General features: G+C 38.8%; 1 protein-coding gene across 5 annotated transcripts in view; it reads left to right on the top strand.

The window, feature by feature from the left end:
- RB195_004727 (uncharacterized protein) overlaps positions 1 to 25,929 on the top strand; it is a gene marked incomplete at both ends in the record, with an annotated part of 49,783 nt that overhangs the window by 8,183 nt on the left and 15,671 nt on the right. Inside the window, 7 exons of one of the 5 annotated variants that reach the window (XM_064182701.1) lie at positions 2,902 to 2,982; positions 3,058 to 3,121; positions 8,991 to 9,083; positions 9,130 to 9,214; positions 13,517 to 13,549; positions 25,109 to 25,208; positions 25,733 to 25,875. In XM_064182701.1, coding sequence (XP_064033965.1) covers positions 2,902 to 2,982; positions 3,058 to 3,121; positions 8,991 to 9,083; positions 9,130 to 9,214; positions 13,517 to 13,549; positions 25,109 to 25,208; positions 25,733 to 25,875 — 599 coding nt within the window. Of the gene's footprint in view, positions 1 to 2,901; positions 2,983 to 3,057; positions 3,122 to 4,026; positions 4,103 to 8,899; positions 8,932 to 8,990; positions 9,084 to 9,129; positions 9,215 to 13,516; positions 13,550 to 14,240; positions 14,332 to 17,791; positions 17,917 to 24,036; positions 24,160 to 24,238; positions 24,308 to 25,108; positions 25,209 to 25,732; positions 25,876 to 25,929 lie in introns of those variants that run through there. The other 4 variants (XM_064182699.1, XM_064182702.1, XM_064182698.1 and 1 more) reach the window with 4 other exon arrangements.

Here is a 25,929-nt window from a genome sequence, read left to right as displayed (position 1 = left end):
ATCTGCTGCACGCTAACCGTTGTGGGCGTGGTCACAGCACAACAAGCCAAACAACATAAGCAGTTGTGAGTTTTTAGTTCCTCTTGACTCTGGGACCTTGCTTGTTAGTCGAATTCAACAGATTCTTAACTCTCCAGGGACTGTGGGACCCCCCTAGTTAGCCCAATTCGGCGACGTTTTTCTTCGTGGAATTAAGTCTCAAATTGCACTCGCGTTCCTCATCAAGCACAGTAAAGTCACGTGCTCAGAGTTCTTGGTGATGCGTATGTGATCACACGCGGTTTAGGAGGATTTCATTAGATTTTAATAGTTCCCCCGTTTTGTTATTGATTAAAATTGATTAGAACCAGTCGGCTTTGTGCCTTATTGATTGAAGTTGAATTTTTGTAGCAGACTGACCTTATCTTCCATCAGATAATTGTTCCAGTGGATTTTTCTAGCTTATTTTCTCCTCTTATTCTAAATTTTGTTCGGATCGTTGTGGCATTCCCATAAAAATATTTTTAAAACAAGTTAAATTGTTAATATAATCGTATATTATTATTAATTATACTGTAAATAACATAAATACACATGTTCCTATGACATCTCTTATTGGTGGCTTTACCTTATGGACCAATGACAGAGCTACGCGATCCTCAGCTTGATTTTGATGAACATCTACCGTAGACCTTTAGGTGTTCTACGAACAGCAAACAGTAATAAATTTAATAAAATGTAAATCTAAATCTAAATGTAATGTAATGGGCACGCAAAAATTAAATTTTATGCCTTTGCGCATAAGCGTAGGATATACGGGGTATGTGGTTATGCGCTAACACAAATATCTAACGCTAGGAATCGAAAGTCCATGGTTTATGGTGCATTTGCAGACACGTCATCTGTTTTTAGATTTCCACAGGAATTTATCGGGAATTCTCGCATATAATTATCATATTATCAATTATAATTTATTTATTATTATTTATTTATAATTTATTTATAATTTTTATTAGGAATTTATTTATTTACTTATTCTTTCTTCAGTCTCATTGAATTACGTATTCAAACTCGTTTCAGATTTTTCTGCTCTAAATTTCGTATTTATTTTATTCATTTTCATTTTTATTTGATTCCAGATCTTTTTTTATTCTTCACATTTTTTATTTATTTATTCAGATTTCAGATGTAGATATACGTGCTGATACCTATATCTAATTGTTTAAATTGAAATTAATTAATATAAAATTAATAAATTAATTCAATTGTTTATGGTGCAATTGCGTACACGTCATTCGTCCACCTTCTTTATTAATAATAATTGTAATAAATAACCAAATGATAATAAGAATAGTTAAATACTTAACAATTGTATTAATGTAAATACAATCAAAGAAAATAAATAAAATACATAATTAATTAAATAATGATAAAATAATAATTACGATTGATTAAGATTTTAATTGAAGTCGTCTAATGAACATTTCTTCTCTCTACAACGAAAATCCAGATCTTTGATGTCGCCATTAATCCTTTGTAAGAAGACAGTTGAACCCGTTCTGCAGCGCTAATTATTTTGATGTTTTTTTTTCTTTCGTGCCTCGGATCGCTCCGGACACATTCTTCACATCAACCAACAATCGCGTGAAGTCATCGTTATCCGAAAACGACCATCATGTCAGACAAACATTGATTTTATGTGTGTTTGTGTGTGTTTTTTCCGGACGAACAATCAGTTTCTTGCATTTTCTGGGCTGTCAAAAGTCTAAAGGCCTATTTGCGATGATTTTTAGAGCCTCAACCTGTTTTATTGCATGTTTGCACAGCAAAAATCTCTGCGTGATTCGGAGAGCGATCAGTTATTGATTGATTGATGTCGTGTTTATTACGTTCCTTAGAATGAAGTCAGCTGATCAAAAGTTTGACGATTTGAAATTCTATCCATGCGGTTTAACGAGCTCATGTCGTTCCTTTTGTTGTTGTTGTTTTTTTTAAAGAAAAGTCAAGTGTAAACTAGGTATTTCATTTGCTAAACATAACTCCACGATTCATTCCTTCATCGCGGAGAAAAGCTCTGAATTTTTGGATTACTCACCGAAAGATCCGGAGATATTCTATATGATGATCCAGTATTATATGAGTTTAAAAGTTCTAGGAATCAGCTATTGATTTTTTGAACTCGCAGCTATGCAAATTTTTATCGGATGATCAACGATCAATCAGTAAAAATTGACGTAGTTGTGAGGTTTCGGTTGGAATCCATCTGTGCATGTGCAAAGTACATTTAAAGGCTCCGATGCCAGCGTTTGCTCGCTCGACCGCGACGTGCTCAACGGAATTGGGGAAGGGCAGAGGCTAAGAGGCCGGTGCGCGAGTTGCTGCGGATGCGTCGCGGCCGCTCATGCAAACAAAGGTATCGATGATATTACAGTACCGTCGCTAATTTCTTCAAAAAATTACACTCAATGAAATAATAATTCAATTTTTTTTGCTCTATAATTATATTTATTACATTATTCATATATTATATTATAGTATATTATATTTATTATATTATTTATACTCTCTATTATATATTAGATGATCGAAAAGAGCGAAGAAAAATATTGTTATTAGTAGAAAAATGTATTTTTTTATATTTATTTTTAAATCTCGAAATTCTAAATTGCTGCAAAACAGAGAGAAAAATTTGTTAGAATTGAGTTGTCATCAAAAAATTCGATTTTTGATCAACATCAACAAATTAAATTAGCGTTTTGGCACACAAAGAAAGCAACGTAACGCGAAAGATATTCTTCCTTCCAGAAAAAAAAACGTCGGCACATGCATCGCTAATTAATTTACGTTTCTTTTGAGGAACAAAAGAATTTTCCAGGGGGATTCTTTTGAATTCGAACAAAGGATCGTTTTTTGTGCTTTCAGAACTTCTTGGATGTGCCGGCCCGTCACTCGACTCGTCCTATCAGCTCAACGAAATCGTTGAAGTCGGCGAATTAGTGGCAGGTTCATTTCAAATGTTCGAACGGAATTTTTGCTCGTTTTCTCACCGTGTCCACAAATTTCACCTCGCTTTTCCAGAAATGTCTCCGCGTGCACGACGGAGTCGATTGAGGAAGATTTTTGCATCGTTAACGCCTACTAAGTGAGTCAAATCATTTCGATGTTATTGTTTCATTCATTAATTCGAGAACTGGTACCGGGGTGTGGGGTGTGTGTCAGCAGGAGTAAGGTATTTGCGCTGAGTTTTCATTATTTTTTTGAGAGGTTCATTCTTGGAAAGTTTGAAATATTATTATTATCGTTTTGTTTTCATTTACTACTTTACTATTTATTCCGTTATAAAATATGTAAATAGTTTCTGAAGAGGAAAATTTCTGGAGATGATCCTGAATTTGTCTAAGATCAGGCAAAAGGTTAAAGTTGAACACTTTACAATGCTTGCAATAAAAAAGTCGCATTTGCGTACTTTGAAGATTTTCACCCGCCACGGCTCATGTTATCTAGTCATCCAGATGTAAACCTACAAATGTTTGTTTGCAGTTCTATTCTGGCACGTGATATGCACGTGCTTTGCAAATGTGGAGATAATCTTAAATCCCAGATGTTCCCAGATCTTTGGCATTTTCATAGGAATTGGATGGATTTGATGATACATGCTTTTTCATATCGCGAATAATTGTTATATTTTCTCTTTATTTCTTATTTATATATTTTTATTTAGTCATTTATTTTTTTCATTCATCATTTATTGGAATTTTGAGAAAATGGTTTGTGGTCTCACAAAAAGGTGAAATGTTCATTTCCCTTTTGTTTATTCTTTTGTTCTTTTTCCTTTATTTTTTTTATTACAGATATTCATTTCATTACTCTTTTTAGTTCATATTATCGTTATTTACTCTATTAGTAATATTAACTACACCTACTTGTTTATTAAATTTGTTAATTCTTAATTACTTTAAATTTAAATTCCTAAAAACTATTCAACGTAATCCATTATAAATGCAAAATTGAATTCCAAGCGGACACTACAGTATCCTTTTATTACAGAGGTATGAGGTACGGGGCAGCAGTCAATCCTCATTGCTCTATAATACTTTTCTTGGCTAGTATTTCCAATTTCTGACTTTCGATTGTTTACATGTTTCCTTACTGGAATATTTGTTTACATTCTTGTACATGGACTCATAGTAAGTAGGTAAATAGCTGTTCCAAAAATATCACACTCTTGTTACTATTTCATTTCGCTCATGCATGTATTCTTCTTTTTTCATCTTCCTCTGTCCTATTTTTATACATTCTTGAAATAAAAATTGAATTCTTCGTAAAAGTTACGCGGAAACGTTTTCGCAGCAAAAAATGGTGAATTAATAGTAGTACACTAAATACCGTATCGGAGGAGAGAAGTTTATTTGAAGGAGATTATCTTTCTTAGTGCTGGGAAATTTCTGAACCCCTTCTGAGAATTTCGTTCGTCTTCAAGTTTTGATATCGAGTTCTCGGACTTCTTCGAGTGTTAAAAAAATAGTTAACGTATTTTTAGTGAACGTATCTCATGTTTCGAAAAAAGGAAATAAAACGAGGAATTTGATGCAATTTGAAAAATTGTCGCCATTTTGCATATTTTTGCAACAACAAAAAAAAACGCATTTTATTGTGTGTCCCACCGTAGAGTCACCACCGCCACCAAGTACTAAATATCTTAGCGGATTCAATTAGCTCTGGAGAATTTTTCTTGCGGCATTTTTAGACTGTAGCAACCAATTCTCTTCATTTCCCCCCTTTCTGTTCCTCATTATCGATTAAAATTCGTCTAGACGTCCGGAAATATCAAGGACTATGAATGCATAGGTTTCTCGCATTGTTTGAGCTAATTGCAATTTCTGGATGTACTTTAAGGATTTCACAAATCACAGTCGAACGAAGGTGCAGGAAAAATTTCATCGAATTATACAGCTCCTCCCGTTTTGCCACACGCACTTTTTACAGCCTAATTAGGCTCTTTCCTGAAAAAAAAAAATCGGGGGGGGGTTTACCCCCCGGGGGGTTTTTTTGGGGGGGGGGGGTGGGGGCGCGCCACCTTATTAACCCTTCAAAAATCGAAAAGATTTTGAATCTGAGAAAGTGACGTCCCAAAACAAATGATGCCGATGTTCCACGTCCCCAAAAATGGCGCACGGCAAAATTTTATCGGCACAGTATTTGCACAGTCGGAAAATTTCGAAACATTTTCTCATTATGTAGTCCCGTTTCGCTCAACAAACACATCCCTGATTGATTGATTATTGAGCTCCGATGGCGAAAAATTCAGACTGCGTTGTGGTTGCCGCTCAAATCCACGGCGACACTCACGGATTCTGCTGCGTTCGCCTCATTTGCTGTTTTTTTTTAGAAGAATGTTAATATCCTTGTGTTAGTATCCGTGAACCCATACCGATGACACTAGAAACAGATCTATTTTAGAATCCAGCGCTTTTCAAAAATTTACTGTATCAGCAATCATTCTATTTTATTTTATTTCAGTATCGTGTAAGATTTTCATTACTCTCATCTCTGATTGGTTGACATTCCTATTGGTTATTCTCGACGTTCTCATTGGTCGACTTTCTTTTGGTTCATGTTTATGTGGTGAAAAAAGGAAAGATTACTGATTTAGTGTGCTGACTGGGAATCTTTGTGTCCTCCTATCCTTAATTTCCCTCTTTCTTTTCATTCCTCCTACTCTCTCTCATTCCTTTAAATTTGATTATTATGGGAAAACCTCGTGTTGTATGGGAAGCGGATATTTTTTTTCATCGCCAAAGAATATTTCAAGTAGTAATTTTTTGTACATGTAAGAACTATAATCTCGAATATAAGATTGCTGTTAGTTATGAACAATCGCTGAGCGATATCGCGTGCTTGAGCAATCTTTTTCTGCGATTAAAAAAACTTTCATATTGTAGTGGAGAATAAATTCGCAATATGGAGGTGGAAAAAACAAGAGTTCAAGGTTTAGAGTAACGATAGTATGAAAACGCAGAAAAAATGCAACGAAGAGATTGAGATCACGATTGAATCGCTGCGATTCGAATATTTTTGGTGATCACCTAGGGAACGCTGCGATTCGAATTATTTCAGTGATCAGCTAGAAGTTGCTGCGATTCAAATAATTTCAGTGATCACACAAGAATCGCTGCGATTCTGAATAATTTTGGTGATCAGTTAGGGAAATCTTTTATTTTCGCTGTCTGCAGGAAGCTTGGGCTCATCATTTTTCTCACTCTCATGCGTCACTTTGTCGTTAAAAATTTTATTTGTACAATGTACATACGGTAACAATACTTCATTGCTGTTCAAATGTGGTTCATAACAGAAAATGATCGCATTCATGGCCACCACCTGTCACACTTCTGTCTCTTTTTCTCCCTGTCGTGTTTCTCAACCACAAATCCAATAATATTCGATGGCACAACTAAAAAAAATCCAGGACGACATCGGTCATTGTGTCTTCCGCCCGACGACTCGAAAAAAAAAACCTTCGAACTAAAATCGATTATTGTGTTTCCCCCTCATTTTGTGCTCATATTAACATAAGCGGGGATTTTAATCGCAGCGATTGTGAATCGATTTGATTTGGATTCGTCTATGTCGTGCTATTCTCGTGCACATACAATAAGCGTGTGGCCACGCATAGCGTCGCGTCAACTTTGACGCAGCAGCATCGCAGACTCATAGAGGCCGACGTGATGATAATGATGTCTATCGTCATCTTTCTGCCCATTCGCTGTCCTATACAGTTTAACGCGTTATTGAGAAATTTTATTGTTGACAAATTTTTTTCGACGATAAATTTATTTGTGGGTCGAGCATAAATTTGCTGAGCCGTATGTGAAAAAATGAAAGAATCATTGCAATGCTGCTCAATGTTCGGCATTTCAATTTATAATGAGGTTTTTTCTGAATCGCACTTTTCTTGTCCTTATTTCGTTAATTGCTCGAATCTCTTTAATGTTTGCTGATTTAATGATAAATTTTATTACATTTTAAGATCTTACCAGTTTGCCCATTTTAAGATCCTACCAGTTTGAAAGCCGTTCGAGACTTCTCGTCTCTTATCTTGTATTTTCACTCAGTGTGGATGTACCAAACCTTATTTAGCGCCTCATTCCCTCTTCTATTCACCTTTTTCGACATAAACTTAGAAGGATCGTATTATAGCAAGAAATATCATGTCACAATACATATGGTATTCGTCGTTAAAATCTGATAGGGTACCGGCGGGTGTAGCGCAGTCGGTGTGAGGTTCCGTTGTCCGCACGATCGATCGGAGGTTCGAATCCGAATTGGAGAAATTCAAAAAGCTAAACCTAATCTTAAGAGATTTTTTTTCGTTCTTTCTATACGGATCCTAGTGCTCACCAAGCGTTTCATTCCACTGGGATCGAAACATTGGCACCAGACCTATCTGGGAGGATAAAAACTCTGAGTTGACATAGCCCCTCCCCAGTGCATTTTAGAGGCTAGACTCGCGTTCGTGAACCTCAAACGTTTCTGAATTGAAGTGGTGGCGCATCCCAAGCGGATTGATTAACTGCAGATACATTATCCTTTTTTATCTCTTGTTTTTTCACTTTATTCTTTTTTATCATCATATGAAGCAGCTAATGACAACAATAAGCCGAAGACCATCCTCTTATTTATACTTATCCTAATTTTAGAACTAGGCGACGATCAACGATCACGAACGAATTGGTTCCTTATCTTTATTTTTATCCCAAAAGAAAGGAACTGAATATAGAAAAAAACTAGCTGAAGGACAAAAAGAAAAATTTCTCTTGTTCTCTCCGACGCTTTCAGCGTTCTCAAATCTCAAAATGTTCTCTTTTGTGCTATTGTATTTCAAAGAAAATGCAAATAATATTCAAATTATGGAGGGCCAATTTTCGAATTTCCCATGGGCGCTCAAAAGAATTACTAACAAACTTCATCTCATACTTATCGATACAAAAAACAATCTAAGTTAGCGTATAAAATCGCGAAAGAAACTGCACTGCCTCTTTTTCTTCTTTTCTTTTCATACTTTTTTCTTCTTCTTTTTTTTCACATAAGATATCGATAGGGATTGCTACAAGTCTTCAACCAACGTCAAAATATTTTAAAACTAAGAGCAGTTCTTATGATGAGAGAGGAATTGAATTGAATGATTTGAAATTGACATGACTAAGAATAATTATCTAAATCATTTTATTTTATTTTTTCTCAAAACAATTATTTCTAATAACAAATCATTTTGAATAGTAATTTTAGCAGAGCATTGCGGAAAAAAATTTTAAAAATCGAAGAAAATTTTATATGCTAGTTTTTGGCGTGTGTGGGAAATACGGAACTTTGCTCATCTCCACCACCAAAACCTTCGAAACTTCACGAAATCGTTTTGATACAGAGCGGTGGCAAAAAAACAAATAAATAACAAAGCCATTCCAAAATCGATACTAATAATATGCTACACAGCTTCTATGCGAACAACGAACAGCTACAATGAGCTGTCCGCGAGGAAAAAGTCAATTGATCGTGGAAAATATGCGATTCTACGTGAAAAATCAAGCTTTGTTCTGGTACATTTTTGAAATTTGTATGAAACCGCATCCACATTACATTTTTTGCTAGAAAATTCTTGTCCTGTACAGTCGGTAGATCAGCGTTAATCTGCAGCCATTGACTGATTGATTGATTGATTGATTGATTGAGTGATTGTACCTATAAAATACAAGAATATATATTGGATGCTCCGATTCGTCTATACATAGATGTTCCTCCCTTTACGTTATGAGAGATTTTATGCGGAATACTAATAAGTTTCGATATGGCGCTGCTTTTGTTGTACGATGCCAGCATAGAGTCCCATCTACAGCCCGCTGTACCGTGATTCGTTTATTCTTCTATGTGTTGGGAATTTTTACTCTATCGCGCAACGTTAGTTACATTTAGATTACTTAGCACCTAGTACTAGTTATATTCCATGAAAAATTCAGTAGAACAAACTTGAACCGTGATCCGCTCGCGTTTAAGCGAAACACGATCCCCAACGGCACCGATATTACCACACCCGAGTCGGACCCATATCGGTAAGCAACGCCCACTTCAAAATTCATCGATTATTTCACGTTTCAGGAAACCGAAAAGTTTAAGTTCTTTCGATTTGGACCGACGGATCGATGAGAACGATATTCTAACCGTTTGTGAAGAAGTCGAAAAGGTGAGTGTTAAGTCCTGAAATTTCCAAAAATTTCATGGCCGTGATGGTTTGTGGGCAAGGGCGGGGTTGCGAGGGCGAGGGAAATTTGAATTTTTACCTACGTATATCGCACACTTTCCTCTTAAAAACAATTCTCCAAAGAAAAATAGAATTTGCTAATCTGTTGCCACTATAAAAGGATGGCAGAGACGCAGAAGAATTTTACCGTTGTCGTTCGCGTCCTCTAAAAACGCTAAGAAACCCGACAAGTTTGGTGCTCATCCTCATGTTCCCGCTCGAATCCCCGTGTTTTCCCTCATATTTAGAGGCTAATTCCATTTCTGACTCCATTTTAACTCTTGGAAAGAATTCATGTGCTTATAAATACGCTCTAACGAAGACAGGTAGATAGCTGCGCCTTTTTGACGTCCTTTCTTGCCAGGATTTTCACGATTTTTCCAGCAGAGACCTTTTTTCTTGAAATTGCCATCTGACATGTTGACGAACTGCTAAAAAAAAGCAAAAAACGGGCACAAGTCTTTCCCCATGAAATCTCTATTTGAGGTAATACTTACTTAGATAATTGGATGGCCCGTCTTTACTGGACATGCCGGCCCAGCATCTCTTCCACTCGTTTCGTCGTCTCGACGAGGTCTTTGAGACGTACCTAGCTGAGCTCTCAGCTGATCCTTCCGTGTAGCCAACACGGACCCCATCTCGTTGGCGGCCTCCTTCGAGGGTGTTTAGCATCTATTGGAATCAACTCTAGCGGTCTTTTTTCTTTTCGTTTCTTCTGGTCCATCTATCGTCGATTCTTCTGATGACGTGACCGGCCCATCTATGTTTTGCTTTCGATATATATTCCCCTCACAAAGACGGTCGCAAAGACGAGACATTCCTCTTAAGTCAGACCTGCGAAGACCGGCTAGCTGTTGTATCTTATATTCAGAAGACGTCTCTCAAGGGCTCTGTGGGTAGTAAGTAGCTTCCTAGACGTGGCAGCAGTGTCTGCTCATGTCTCCGCTGCGTATCAGAGCGCTGGAAGAACTGTCGAGTTGAACAGATGGGTACAAAGATCTTGGTCCGTCAGTTGGTCCGTAGCTTTCCTGACGGGTGCGAATGGTACCCATGCTGCTCTCATCCTTCCTTCTTCAGTTCTTCCTTCAATTCGTTTTCCATGTTCACAGATCCGAGGTATACGTATGATGAACTTTCCACAATTTGTGAGCCTTCAAGTGTACTTCTCCGTCCTTGCAGTAGGCGTTCTTCATGAACTGCGTCTTCTTTCTGTTTGTTCACAGTCCTTTTCTGCTCCCTGCTTCGTTCAATCCGTTGAGCATCGTTTCTGCTCCATTGGAACTGCTCGAAAAGAGAATGATGTCGTCCGCGAAAAGAAGGTTCGAGAGAAATCTGCCATCAACACGTATGCCCCTTTCTTCCCAGGAGAGTGATTTCATTATCCACTGCAATGCAGCCGTGAACAGCTTTGGCGATATAGCATCGCCTTGTCGTACTCCCTTTCCAATGATTATGGTGAGGAGGAGGTGGAAAAGCTGTATCTTAGTGGTGCATCGATCGTAGCAGTTGGCTAATGTCCTCACATACGACGTGTCTACATCTTAATCGACCAGCACTGACAGTATTACATTCGTTTCTGCGCTGCCTAAGGCTTTCTCATGGTCGAAGAAGGTTAGAGCAAGGGGCAGGCAGTATTCTCGGCGAACCTCTATGACCCTCGACACGGTCTGGATATGGTTCAAGGAGACCCTCGACGGCATCCAGCTTGTTCTTGAAGCTGAGCTTCATCCGGCGTCCTAGATATGTGCGTAAGGATAATCTTAGTGAATAATTAGTATAACACGCTCAACAAGGTACTTCAAAAGCTCCCATCGCTCACCTTCTTATGGATAAGAACGGTTCGCGAGGTCCTCCGCTATTCTGGAATCCTTTATTTCTGAAGGTAGGACGTCATGTGCTCCGCTAACATTACATGAAGTGGATGGCCACCAGCTGATATAAAATTAGGTCCGGAGACCTGGAGACTGTGCCAGATTTCATGCTTTTGATAGCGACTCGTACTTCTAAAAGGAGAATCCGTGGTGCAGCTTCAGCAGTGGGAATAATCGAGATTGAAACAGAACTTCAAAAGGTTCGAGTAGAACCTCTCCGTAATGATTTCCTTCTCACGACGAGAAGACGTGCGAGCCCCGTTTTCGCTCAACAAGGCTGCTAGCGGAATATTATATCCGCCGAGATCCCTGCGGCACTTTTTTAGACTCGTTCTTCTTTGTGCTGCTTCTATAATCTTCTTCTGCCTGTGTTTCAAAGGATCCTCCTGCAACGCTTTTCTGCAGTTAGTGTTTACTACTAACCGCTCAATGTGCAGCTTCGGATCAAGTCTCGAAGTCCTTCTTCTTTCCAACAATTCCTTGATGGTCTTCGAAATTTTATCCAAGTTTGTTCAAGGCACGCTCAGCACAGGCTCGTAATCATCTGAGCAGCATCTCGTGGTCCACGTTTGGGTCCTTCTCCATCTGCCTTGGGGCAAAGAGCTCTCGAGTACGCAGTCGTCGTAGACGACTTCTTTTCTCCTTCGTTGCCGATAGTTCTTCTCCGTCGTGTGGCTAAGTCGTATTTTCGCGCGAAGGAGACGGTGACCAGAACTACTACAAAAAGATGGTACTACCGAGACGTCAAGTAGGCACCGCCTCCGGTTAGTAAGTATATGGTCGATCTCCGCACGAGTCGCACCATTGGGTGATTCTCACGTCCACTAACGATGATTTTTCTTCATGAAAAGAGAATTTCCATGAAAGAGGCAAGCGGCGGACAGCAGCCGGTAATACGATGGCGATTTTTGTTCTGGTTCCCCTAGTCTAAATCTTCCAACTGTGTGCTCGTCTTCTGTAGCTTTTCCCGGTTTTACATTGAAATCCCCGACGACAAATTTGTAAAAGGACTTCTCGTTGCGGATCACTTCCTCCAGCTCCTCGTAAAACGCGTCCAATTCGTATTCGTCAGGTGCTGATGTTGGTGAGTAGCAGTTGGTGATGCTGATGGGTTTTGACGCAGAGGGCGGAGGCGAAGAATGGCCATACGAAGTGACAGGATCTCGTGAGAATCAACAAGATGGACGACAGATGGGTGCACAAAAAAACCAAAACCGCCTACATTTTGCGACGGAACCTTCTCTCCGCTAATGACGAGTGAACCGTCATTCATTTTTCATACGTCGCTCCTTCTGCACTTGGTCTCCTGCGGAGCAATCAGGTGAAATTTGATACGCTCTGGAGTTCCGAGAAGGGCATGCAGGTTAGCGTCTGGTCCTGTGTCGCCTTGGTCCAGAATCAAAGGCGTCCTGATCAACGTGAGATTTGATCGCCTCTTACCGGTCGCCATACCTTCCGACGTCTGGGATGCCAGGGCCCAGTGTGCAGGGCAGTGAGTATGCTAGAGTGGCAAGAAAACTTTTCCCCAAACTAAGCAGTCCTGCTACGGCGGGCTTAGCTTTCACTACAGGTCGCCGCCCGACCTATATGTATCAGAGAGCCACTTTGCGACATTTTGCTGAGACGGTCGTGAATCTTAGCAGTGGTTTACTCTTAGCTAAGCTTCCGATTCCGAGAAGTCGGAATGTCGGATGTGTAAAGTTCCTTCTAAGCTTGGGAGACGGAAACTTGCTGGAGGACAAAGCTCCGCTGTGCATCGGAGTTAGACGCCCAGTTAGAGTTAGACGACGGAGGATTCGAGTTAATAAATACATTAAAAAAATACGTCGAATAAGGAGGACTCTTCCGTATTTTTCTGTTTTTTTTAAGCATTTACCCACAAATAAATAAAGAAATAAATAGAAAGAAGAAATAAACAGAAATAGCTCTTTTAGGAGTGCGTGATCTGTTGTTAACCAATTTTCCCCGATTTTCTTTACTCTACCGTCTGGTCTCTAGCCGGGAACTTTTCTCGCATTGACTGTTATCGTGAAATGTGTGCGAATATGATATCGCTTTCCGTGAATATCAAAAGAATCCATAGACCTATATCATTTTTGTTTGACCACATTGCGAAATATATATGGTTTCGAAGACATTCTTTCCCAAATCTGATAAGGTTGGTTTTTTCCGGGCAGGTCGTCCCAATGATTGGTTTGATAAGCAGTACTAAAAACAGTAGAACGCTTTGCGACGAAAACCGGTTGAATAATATAGAAATTTGAAAGATTTCTTAATCTGATGTCCTTTTCTCGCAAAACAAAAGAAAGGAAAAAACATGCCTTTTTCTTGTCAATCTAACTGATTTCACTGACATTGATGAAATGTTTTCCAGGAAGAGAAAACCACCCCGGTTGAAACGGAAATGGTGAGTTTCTTCAAATATTTTCTCCTTTTTCTGCGCTACTCGTTCAACATTATTTAGATCTCTGAACAATATGAAAAAATTTTAAATTGTGGGTTTTTTTTTTAATTTTGACTATCGAAATCGGCGAAACCCTGCAAAAATCGGGAGTGATGCTCTATAAAGCTAGTTCAAAAATTTCCTGATTTAAATGAGACGTGAAAACTGAAAATTTCCTTCTAGAATGTTTTTTTTGTCAATATATCACTTCGTAAGGGAAAAATATGTGTTTTTAAAAGCATTAGTGTGAAGTTGTTCCTTCACGGTTGTGTCTGCTGTCATTGTTCTGCGGAATGACCGATAATGATAGCATTACAACTGCTTCTGCAGCTGGAGCTGTGTGATATTGATTATGTTCTTCACTTTTTCGGCACTCTATACTTTACTTGATGTGATCGGCGGGCTGATGTCACCGGACGAGGTTCCACGCACCTTTGCCGAGGGAAGTCGTCTTTCAACACGGCTCTGCTTAACCTTCTCGATCTAAAGCAGCAAGAATCCATCTCTTGGTCCTGTTCCATATCCTAGGACATTTGGCGTCTCGCTTGAAACGCCTATCGACACCGACTGATTCGAATACTTCAGATCGACAATGTCCAGCAGTTCAGCGTAACGATTCGGAGAGTTTTGATCAAAGATTCCATGCTTTTCCTAGGTTTTTGATCTACTTTGGTTAGGCTTTGCCAGTGTGTTCCACAGCAGTACCTTTTTACCGTATCCGAGTGACATCCAACATATCACTGCGGGTAGGTGGCTGGTTCGCGCTCAGGGAGTATATTCAAATTCCTTGTTACATTTAGTATAAACAGGATTACCACGAAAAGTTAGGAGTTAAACAAGTATAAGCGACCTTAAAAAATCGATAATATTTGTAACGGTTTGGGATCGGCATGTCGCCTTCCTCCGTGTAGAGTGGCCGCGCGGGTTTATTCTCCGTCATAATATATTGCCCGCCTATGCCGAGTAACCTCATACTTGGGTAACTGAGCCTTTATCGGTGTTTGAACAATTACATTGATAAAGTAATATACACTGATAAATCAACTGTAATATTGATTAGATACATTTGTAAGATTGCTGTTAGTTTGTTATTAGAGCTGCGCGTGGCTGAATGTGCTTGAGGAGGGGCATAGTTCTCCACGTTCTCCACGCGTTCTTTTTAGAGCGGATTTACGTGGGCTAAGAGAACAGAATGAAAGCTGTTAAGCATTAGTGAAGAGATGTTTGAATCAGAATTTATTGCCCACAATGTATTCCAAATTCCGTGTTTCTCCTTTTTCTTCCCCTTGACGGCTTCTTCACACAAACTGCTCATATTCCCACTGTATATCTCAACTTCCCCCATCCCATATTCCCCGCTCATATTTGAGGATTCTGGTCGAGTGCCTTAGCACCATAAGACAATCCTAATGTCTTTGTAATCCTAATCTTCTTTGAACTAACAATTGTTCATCGAACAACGTGTGACACGCCCGGTTGTTCTTAATGATGTCGTCCTTATCGCTATCACGACCATCCCAAGTCATTCTTTAGCAATGTTCCATTGCTGGATTATTTCCTTCAGATTCGTGCGACTTCAGAATGTTTTCTGCAATTGGTAGTCCTCGACAAATGTATGATCATGGATTATAGCGATGTTTCCTTCTCAAATTTCCACTTTTAATGCCTTTGTTTTAATGCCCAATTTCTATCTTTCTTGCCCATTTTTTTCCTCATCACATCTCATTATGGTTCGCGTTTTCTTGTCGTTGTCTGACATGAATTTATGGATTAATCTTCTTTCAGTCAAAAATGTTCAACGTTTCTTCGCAGACGAATTCATTTCTGAGAAAAACACCGTTCCTCTGGAACGATGAAGAACTCGTCCAAATGTATTTCTATTTGTTACATCTATGTCTTACTTTTGTAATGCACGTGTTGAAGCGGCCGCTCACCAGAGATCCTTCTTAGAAAGTTCATGGATTTTCTTTAGAGAATGGTTTACTTTTTGTTGCGGATCAAAATCTGACCATAATTTCTTCCATTAAATGTATATTTTACTTCGCTGAGGGGTCCAATTAACAGTAATTGCACCAAAGTTCTTATTTCCGTTGCGGACTGTCACCACCAAACACTGAAAAGGCAGGGATGCAGAGCAGCTACGCATAGGACTTCACTCGCGTCTGCTTGTCTGCATCCTCTCATTCCTCCTGCAGTTGAAATTTTTGTGGATGACGTCTTCAGATAAGGATTGACGCAGTATTTTAAATGGATGACGTTATTGCGTTAAAGTCACACCCATAATCTGAGCGCTTGAAACAGTTATTGCTATTGTTGAGACCATGCGGCAATTGTCTGTGAGTGGAGCTTCCTGCCATTTGCGGCACAGTTATCGGCTGTTTCTTTTGGGGACCGAAACCCTGTTTTCTATTTGCAGAAATATTGTTAGCTCTTTGAAGATAGTTGTTTGTCTATATGTCAGTCTGTCGCATCTCTATTTCTCTGAATCCGTTCTTTTCATGGAAGTGTGTTTCTTTTTTGAATCCATACGATATCAAATGATAATTTACGCTCAAATGATAATAATAATTGAAAAGAGATTACCTACCTTGTCTTAAAGGAAGGATACCATGAATCTGACGTTATCAGTGAATCCACGAAAGGGGCTAGAGATGGGGTTGTAGATTGCGGGATCTGGTGTGGTTCCGCTCATCTCTCTCTAATAGTCGTAGAAAACGACGTCTTCAACGCCGTCTTTTTTAAACGACGATTTGGTATAATGATAGAATATAACGCAATAAAAACGATAAGATGATTCTTCGAAGTCGTGAAGTTTTTGTGTCTTCTAGTGCTTAGACTCCGGAAATTGGCTTACGTTAGATGACTTTAGATTAATTTTTAACTTCAAAGTGTTTTCTATGGTTTTAAACTCGCTTCACTACGTTCAACCTTTCACGGACCTCTGCCCGATGCAGTGAAGTTGACCCTGGTGAATGGAAGAGTTATCTTTTGCAGTTTTATTTCGGCCAAATTCCCTTCTTTCGGAGCTTACTGGATTTTGGAACTTGGGGTCCTGGGCATGTCTGCAAAGGGCTTCTTTTCTTTTTCGATAACACATCATTACATTAATATTAGCTTCTCTATCATCGTACACCATAGTATGAAGGAGAATTGATACGGAGTACTTATAGGAGAGAGAAGCACCTCTGGGACATGCTCTATGCCTGTAACACCAAAGATTACGGCGTCGGCGTGGCTCCTCTTACTATATTGCACTCCAAATCCCTTTCTCCTACTATGGTTGCTTTCCCTGCACATGTCATGCACGTGCGTTCTAAATCGCACGATACACAACGTAATACTACTGCATGCACAGAATCGAAACCTGCGGTTATATGCCGGAGTAAAACAACCCTACAGTAGCATACGAAAAAGGCATCACAGGAACAGAAACAGACAGTGAGTTCTGAAATCGGCACCTTTTATATTGCCTGGGCCCGAGTGGGCGGAGCTTCGCGGGGAAGGTAGCCTAGGTTCACACCTCGCTGGTGTGAACCCGCGCAATTAGGTGCGAGACGCGGTTATGCCACTCTTTTGGTGGGCGATTCGCAACAGGAGGATTGGGTGTGGTTTACACAAACCACGTCTTACCTAATCCGTTAAAAAGGCTCTAAATTCAACTTTATTTATCAAATGTTAAGGGAGTCGAGAGCCTACTACGTCTCCTTTCATTGGGATAAGTCCTCGAATACGTAAGATAAATTTGTTACTATTGCCTGTGAATGCCGCTTTAAACCAAGAGGAACGTCGGCCCAATCTTTAGCTTGTTTCCTAGCTTCCGCTTGGTTTTTTTCAACGTGTTTTCCTTAAGTAATTCTCACGAGAAAACATTTCAATTTGTGATCTTCATGTTCCCTTCTTTTTCCGTTTTTTCTTTAAGTCGTATACATCAGTTTCTTCTTTGTTAATTTCTCGATGGAATCCACTAATGCTTGTTGTTTAATTTTGCCATTTGATTGCCATCTCTACATCGTAAACAACATGTTACCAATCAAATGCCGAAGTTAAATTACTTTCAATCGAGTTGTATTTGCTCGTGTGGGGCTTTAGTCGCGTTCTGTAAATGTCGCTAAGATTAAGCAAAGTGAATGAAATGGAACGACCTATTAAAAGGAAATTATACAGGAGCTTTATAACTTCTCTATTCCTGAAATTGTTCCTGTGCAGTCGACGTCATTCGTGTTCAGCCAGGCGGACGCGACGCACGCGTGACGAACGCAGACAATGATATTCCGAAAAGTCTGTCGCTGTGGGAAAGCTACGGTATCAATAGACGAGCACCTCTAAATTAAGGATTTAATCTATTTTCCTACTTCTGTCGTTCCTTTGAGGACGTATATATAGATGGACTGAGGGCAGTAATGCTAGTATAAATATCAGTGGCATAGGGAGGAGCTGAATCTTCCTAGGTGAAAGGGTGCAGCGAAAGTGGTGGGAATCCCTTCGCGAACCGTGCAAAGATGAAAGGGCACTGGCTTCTACTATCGCATCTATGATCAGTGGACGTCTCTGTCGCGGTTGCGTCGCGTTATCCCGGTTAAACATCTTTGGCGCCGAGTATATCTACCGCACCTTATAGCACAGATTTTTTTAGCGCTTACTTCAAACAAATGTGATTCGGACCGGTAATAGAATTTATTGATTGATGTTTTATTGTTTATTGATAAGATTTTTCACACGGCGATGAAACGGCGAGAGTCACATAAAACGGTAGCGCATTCGACGATGACTTTTCGGAAAGCCAGTGACAATAAAAATGTATCAGCTGACCGCAATACGAAGATAACTCTCTTTTTCTGCGTCTTTCATTCTCCTTCAAAAACCTTCTTTTTTTCCTATTGCTCTTTTGATTTACTATTTATACTTTACTTTTTAGATCTATACTTACTAGCTTGCACTATTTATCCCCCTGCTACTTTCCCCTATTAGGATGATTTCGACCAGAATGTGTGCTCTAGTGCAACACAGCGATTCTCCTGGTACTTGTGTTAGGATTTTATTGGTATTTCAGGAAACATGAAGTTAAAATACTATTCTGTCATCTGCTCACGAATCACTCACGAAGAGTACTGTAGCTTCTACGGATGTGTATATCATTTTCCAGAAAAGAAAACTTTGATGAATAGTTAGTTGGACCGAGTTAAAGGCGTTTGTGCTGTACTAGCTATCACACAAAGACAGGAAAAATTTCGCAAAATATTTTCATCATTTTCAGAATTTTCAACAATATATTTTTGCAGCAGAGTTTTTTCTCCACTATGTAAATTTTCAAGCATTTGCTTTTTTCCTGAATAATAATCTCTTTCTTCGGTCGTTCCATTGGAATCCGAAATGTTGGAGTTATATGTAGGCGAACTGAGCGTAGACGTACTAGTATAAACACAACTTTACACTAACTACTCATAACTCGTAAACGATTCGGAATTAAATAACCTGAATCTAAAATTTGAATCATAACATTCATTCGCGAATATTCTTTCGCTTAACTAATTTATGTTATTCTTACGCGTTTATGTTGACGTTTCTGTGACCCACCGGTGAATCAATTTCCAAAATGTGAATTTTTCTGGAAATTTGTGGGCTGTCAGGTTTCTTTTTCAAATTTGATTTTCAAACCTCCTTGTTTTATTTTTCTTGGTTTCGGTGAGGTGTGTCTCGCTCAGTTGCAAAAATGAAATTGTGCTTGGTCGTGAGCTGCTTGAACAAAATCCCGTTTTTCCCAAATCATTTCCAGCCTATATGTATCTCACCACCATATTGTGAGTGAAATCCCATAAACCCCGGGAAGTTTTCCCAGCCTGATTCAAAAATAGCATACACGGTCTCTCCACGAAGCGATAACGTGACGGATATACATTACTAATGTTCCATTCACATTGAATCCTCCTATTTGAATTATTTGTTATTTTATTTGCTGTGAAGTACTTCGTGGGAAACTACTTTAATGTACAAATTTTCCTACGAAGCGTTTTATGACGCCACCCTTGCACATGCGCCGGTTTCTCCAGCACAGCATATCCATTGCTTCTGGTTGAATAGGCCGTTGGCGAAACCTCATTGATTGTCTCCTGTTCCCGTGCGAAAGTGGCGAGTGTACACGGGTGGCGCGTTCTAAGGTGTAGGAAAATTCGTGCGGGAATTCGTCTACGCTAGCGTCGTTTTTTTTAGCATACTTTGGGGGAAGTGAGGGTGAATATGTTCATACTCCTAATCTATATCGCTTACTCTTTTTTGCCTGAACATCGTCAACTTCCTGAAGCTATCCTGGCTTTGAAATTTTAACAAATCTGCTAGTAGTTAGAGATAACCAAAATGCATATCTGATGGTATTTTCGTGCTTTTGAAAATAATTCTCATCTTTTCTGGATTTAAGTCATGATTTAACGTAATTACCTCCGATAGGGGTTGGGGGAATGGGTTCTAAATTTGCAAAACTGTCAAAACGTTTTTTTTTGCGCACACGGAAGGGGAAAAAAACAGAGACTAGTCTTTTTGCCTGTGTAGAATTTGTAAGGCCTCTAATTACGAAATGATTTCATGCCTGTTCATGTTGTTTTTGTTGTTGGTTCCGGTTTTTCGTTAGACCGGATGTTTATTTGCTGCTGCTGCTACTTTTTGTGGATGGAAAGAGCACAGGAAAGTCACGCCTACTACTAAGTGTCTTTTATAGTCTACTTGATCGTCAGGAAGGAAAATGGCTGTTTGATTACCTCTTTGGGGCAGGAAGCGGTAGGATTACGTAATTATCCACATTATCCATGCTCTTCTCTGATTCTTTATTCCTAACCACTCAAGCTCTATTTCTTTCTTCCTTTCTTTTTTTCTTCTTCTTCTGCTGGGGATTTGGAATGTGAATATAGGCGCGGAAGTAAAGAAGTACCCAACATTCTCATTTTTGCTTTTTCCTCACGTAAACACTTCTCTGTCGCCGACAGATTACTTGGAAGCCTGAATTTGACATATCCTGGAACTATGGCGGGCTGGCGAGGAACAAATACGAAGGAAATCTTTTGTACGTATAGCTTGAAACTATGACTTTTGCAAGGTTCCTGAATAAAATGTTGCGTCTGCTACACTTTCTGCTACATCTTTCTCTTCTTGGCAGAGAGACAGACAGACAGACAGACAAATAGACAATTAGACAGAAATACAGAATAATAAGCAGACATACGTATATATATATACACATATACACATACACATACACACACACCCAATCGCAACGACCACATTTTCTATGCCAACTACACACAGATTTTAAATGTTGCTATTTATGTTTATTTGCTGCTTACCGTTAATCTTAATATTTAATTGAATTTATTTGAATTGAATTGTTGTTTTTTCATTTTCCGATTTTTTTCCCTAAACACGACAGAGTCGTCATTTTACTACTTTGTCAACGTTTTCTGTGCTCATACTAGATTGAACGTATCCATTATTTAATTTTTTTACATTTACAATCTTCTTTTCTTATTTTCTGTCCATTCCAGATGACCAGATCTTATTCACCTCACTGTACACAAGTGCATAAATCATAGTTGAAGAAAGTTTGAAAAAGTTTATCAAATTTTTAGGCGTTCACTATTCTTTTGTTTGAAATTTTGTCGTTTGCTTCCACCAAACTGCTCGTACATCTTATATCGACTTCATAAATAAATGAATTAATAAATACACTAGTTCCCATCCTTCTCATATTCTACACGAGTGCAGCTCCCGACTGCACTTAAATTCTTCCCCTTTCTCTTACATACAGTAGCGGCCAAAAATCAATTGACAAACTGTTTTCTGAGAGTTTCTCTTCCGAAAATTTCTGAATCGCCCCCAAACGTGCACCATATGTGTCATTTGGGATTAGAAGGTTATTTTGAGAATAGGTTTACGTAGCTTTTCCATTATTACTATTATTTTTGAAAAGCTGTGAGATCTACTTTTCAGAATAAGCTTTTAATTCCAAAGGAGAAAACCTCAAAAATCGTTTGTCAATTGATTTTTGCCCGCTACTGCATATCGTCGTTGGTGATCCATGCACAGCAATACCCATTTGTTGGTACAGCGCGATAAGCGCGTGCTACTAGCGGTCGAACATCCACTGAAGGACTACGGAAGACTAGTTTCAATATATATGGGTTCTATTTTCACTATCTTCAACGATTCTCGGAACACTGACCCAGGGTAGTGTGACGCGCGACGGAATGAACGTAAGATTGTTCTTATCAACTTCTATTTAGGCCTCTGAAGAAGACAAAAAAGTCGAAACATGAGGCTAATTATGTTTTTAAGTTCATTAAGTGTTTGCATCTAAAAACCTCATCGGCACAGTAATTGCTCTTAATCTTTTGATCGATAGGGGAACTACACCCCTTTCGAGCGCAGTGATACCTTGAAGGAAAGAATTAACGGTTCAATCATAAAAAAATGAAAGGCAGTCTCTATAATCAAAAGAACCTTAACTGGTTGCTGTTGTTCTACAGCCAGAAATGACTATTTCGTGAACCATGAATCAGTTATAAGATCTTGCTTGTATTTCACTTATCTGGTCCGGCATGATTTTCTTGTGTGTTGCAAATCAATTTGAACGTACCTCGGTGTTCCAATGACTTTTATCCGTGCGATATGAATTATTTAACTTAATCGGCAGGCTGATATTATCGCCTGACCCGACTGACCGCATCTTCGCCGATGTGCGTCGTCCTTGAACTCCTAAGCTCTTCCCAACCTTCTCGAACTTCTGCGAGAGCTTGCACAGAATCACTCCATTCATCGCTATTTCATGTACTGCAAAACTTTACGTCTCGTCTGAACTGCCTCGAGTATCCTCACTTCCTCTTTCACCACCTCAGCAGTCCAGAACTTTCCGTTTTCAGCAAGATGGCCTCTTCCAGCTTAAACCCAACAAAATCCTCAGAACTCATTGAACAAGGCCATCTGCTGGTCTCCTTAATATATGACCAAAGAAGCCAAGATAATTTTCTGTAGGCGCTTTCGATGGCGGTGCAAGATGTTGGTATTTCTAAAAAAAGATAAGTAGACTCGGAGCTTGACTTCTTGGAGACCGAATCTACAGTATCCTTGCTGTAGATTTTTATTGTGTCTCGTGATACTTCGTTGTTCACGGCTCGTGTCCTCGTTGAAACGTACGACCCAGCTTTTTTAAAGGCATCACTCCACGAATCTGAGGTGGTACGGATTTCAGGTGGAGTATTCTTATACGGGATAGTAGATTATGGAGAGGTGGTGATTCCGTCTATTTCTCCGTAATTGCCATAAAAAATGGTCCGAAAGATGCGGCGCGTGCACAAGGCTGGAGCGCTCCAATCGAACTCGTTGTAGAAAATAGCGCGCCGAATCGCTCGAAGCTGTGTCGTCCTACCCGTTTTTTACGGGAATTAGGATGAAATGGACGGAATTACTCTCCTCTCCATAATCTACGACCCCATATACGAATACTCCTCCTGAAATCCGTAACACCTCAGATTCGTGAGGTGATGCCTTTAAGGGAAGTGTGATGTTGTTCAGATCCACTAAGAAAAATGGAGTGAAAAGGAAATTATCGCATGCGGCACGGGACTACACCATTATTGGTGCAAGATCCAGAATGCCGAAAGAAAAGATGAAAATGATCCTTAAGGGTAACGTGCCACGAGATTAACGATGTTGCGATCTTTGCACGAATAGGGATATATCTACACTACAGCAGAAAAGCAGAGTTTCTCTATAGTTCTAGTTCTGAAATTTTGCATAGAAAAAAGCTCAACATTCTGGAGGAATTCCCTATTTATGAGGCTATATTTCGAAATTTGAAGCTGTTCACACAGTAACTCCTTCAAGCTTCTCCGTATTCCTCATCCTGAATTACTGCTTTCACGAGAAGCACATTCGATCTGTCTTTCCTCATTTATCAATCTCAATTAGCAGCGATGGTCAACACAACAGAGCTTTATTATTCTTCCTCACTTTCTCTGGACTCTCTACTTTTTCCCGGAATTTTCAATAAGAAAATGATCTGGATTTTTCTTGATTTTTGATTGATTGAAATTTCTCGTTCCTTTCGTTATCGAAGTACGAGTTTTCTGGACATGTTCGAATCCACTCACCTCTTGTGGAGCACTTCTTTTATACGCGTCGGTCTTTGGACGAGAATTATGCCCTCAAGCTTATTCTATTCTCAATGCTTGGCGAAGTATGAAATATCGTCCGGGCCTTTTATCATCCGCCTACGCTGTCAATATTTCTCGTTATTTACAGCACTGAGGTCGCTCAATTTGGGTTTTTTCCGCAACACTTCTTTTTCGATGCTTAACGTTACTTCTTTGAGACTGTTAGTCTCAGTTTGTAACTGTTCTCACACACTCTCTTGATTAGTTTTCGTTGGCCATTTTAATCCTTTTAATCGATATATCGATTAGTTGCGCATGGAATTCGCTGTAAAGCGACATTCTCTTTCACGAATCGACGAGAAACCGCCGTCAGTTTCATTAAGACTGAAAAATTTCATAAGACGAGCATCTCTTGATAGGCATTCGCATAATGGAGAGGTGAGGACAACCTAAGTAGCTCATACTTCTGTTGTCACAATCTTCTGACGACGTTCTGAAACAATAAAGAATTGTTTAGGATTCTGAAACAGAGATTCTCCTCAGGAACTGTACGCTACAACGAAAGCTTGCATATTATGATCTCTTGGTGATTTTTTCAATAGATTCAAAGATAAATAAATGTTCAAAATTAATAAATAACCAATATTTAATGAGTGAACAACAATAAAACTGGTGATTTTTAGCTCCTAACAATTATTTACATAATTACAGTACTTGGTAAACAATAATCATCATTTATAACTAAGTAAAACATCGTTTAATCTTATGAAGTTGATGATATTGTATCCAAAGTATATCCTATTTAACTTGATTATCGATCCGGTAGATCAGCTTCGACTTACCTACGATTTGTGTTGTTTAGTCGGGATGAGGAGTTTTTTTTTCATTACTCTCAATCAGAAAAAAAAACTTTTTTTTAAAAACTGAGAGGAACAAAGAGGTTTTGAAGAAGTGTTCGATTGACTCGAAAGAGTATCCAAATATTTTCACCGATCTGTGACCGAGTGATGATGATATCCAAAAATTATCGCAGAGGCGTAGAACTAACTAAAAAGAAACGTTCAGCAAGAGAAATTATTTTCAAATGGGAATAAAAATGCTTCTTTAAATTTCTTGGATAGTTAAATGTTCCTGGACAAAAGTTTATAAGACGCAAAGAGCAAAGTACTGAAATTTTCATTATTTTCACAAAAAAGTTTTATTTGTTAAGTTCACGTCTCATCTCTGTGAGCAAAGAGTCTTTGAAACTATAGTCGATAATTATTGATTATTCAATATTATTTTACTAGTAGACATTACAGGTTTTTTCTATTTGAAAATTCTAGAAATTTTTGAGATCTCTTCCATTAATTTTATTATCCCATCGGTATTTCTACTTCTGTTTCAGCCCTCAAAAACAGTTGAAGACGATGAAATCAAGTATGTTACGCTCCTCGTGAAAATCCGCTTGAAAGAAGGACAAAATCTTGCGATCCGAGATGCATCCGGTAGGAAATAGGACTATAAAACGAAAAAAAAGTATTTCTTAAAATGTAATGGCTGTATATAATCTGTTCTGTCATTTGTTTTTTTTTTTAAATAAGGCATTGTATTGTGGTGGAGGGCAGTTTAAAGCCGTACTAGTAGTGCTTAAATCTTTTCCCCTCTGAAATTTGATTCAAAAAAGTTGTGGAGCTACCGCTAAGTATTTTTTTTTTATCTTTCATATAAAATTTATATTTATATTTATTACAATTCTTATTTTTATACTTCACATATATATTCCTATAAGTTTGGATTCTTCTTATGATGATGAAATGAGGAGAAAAAACACAGGAAATGGAAAAAAATAGAGAAAATAGAATCTTTAATGCTGAATTACGTGAAAAATAACAGACGTGTTTCCATCCTTAGTGTTAGTGAAGTGCTCTGCTTCCCCTATAAATTATTATCATTATTTCATTATTTATTATTATTTAATATTAACATTTGAGTTTTCGTTTCCTTTGTTTATCAATCGATATGATTTTAGGAAGTAGCGATCCATATGTGAAGTTCAAGTACAAAGATCGTATCGTGTACAAAAGCAGTACAATATTCAAAAATTTGAACCCAATATGGGATGAAGAGTTTCAGATGCTTGCCGAAGACATGACCTCTCCGATCTCTATCGAAGTACGTTTTTTATAAATATTGATTTTTTGTGAGGAACGCTGGTGTTCTGAATAG

Source organism: Necator americanus, chromosome I, assembly GCF_031761385.1.
Source record: "Necator americanus strain Aroian chromosome I, whole genome shotgun sequence".
NCBI classification, from domain to species: Eukaryota; Metazoa; Nematoda; class Chromadorea; order Rhabditida; family Ancylostomatidae; genus Necator; species Necator americanus.
The sequence above is the reverse complement of the archived record's forward strand: the minus strand, read 5'-3'. Positions and strand labels throughout refer to the sequence as shown.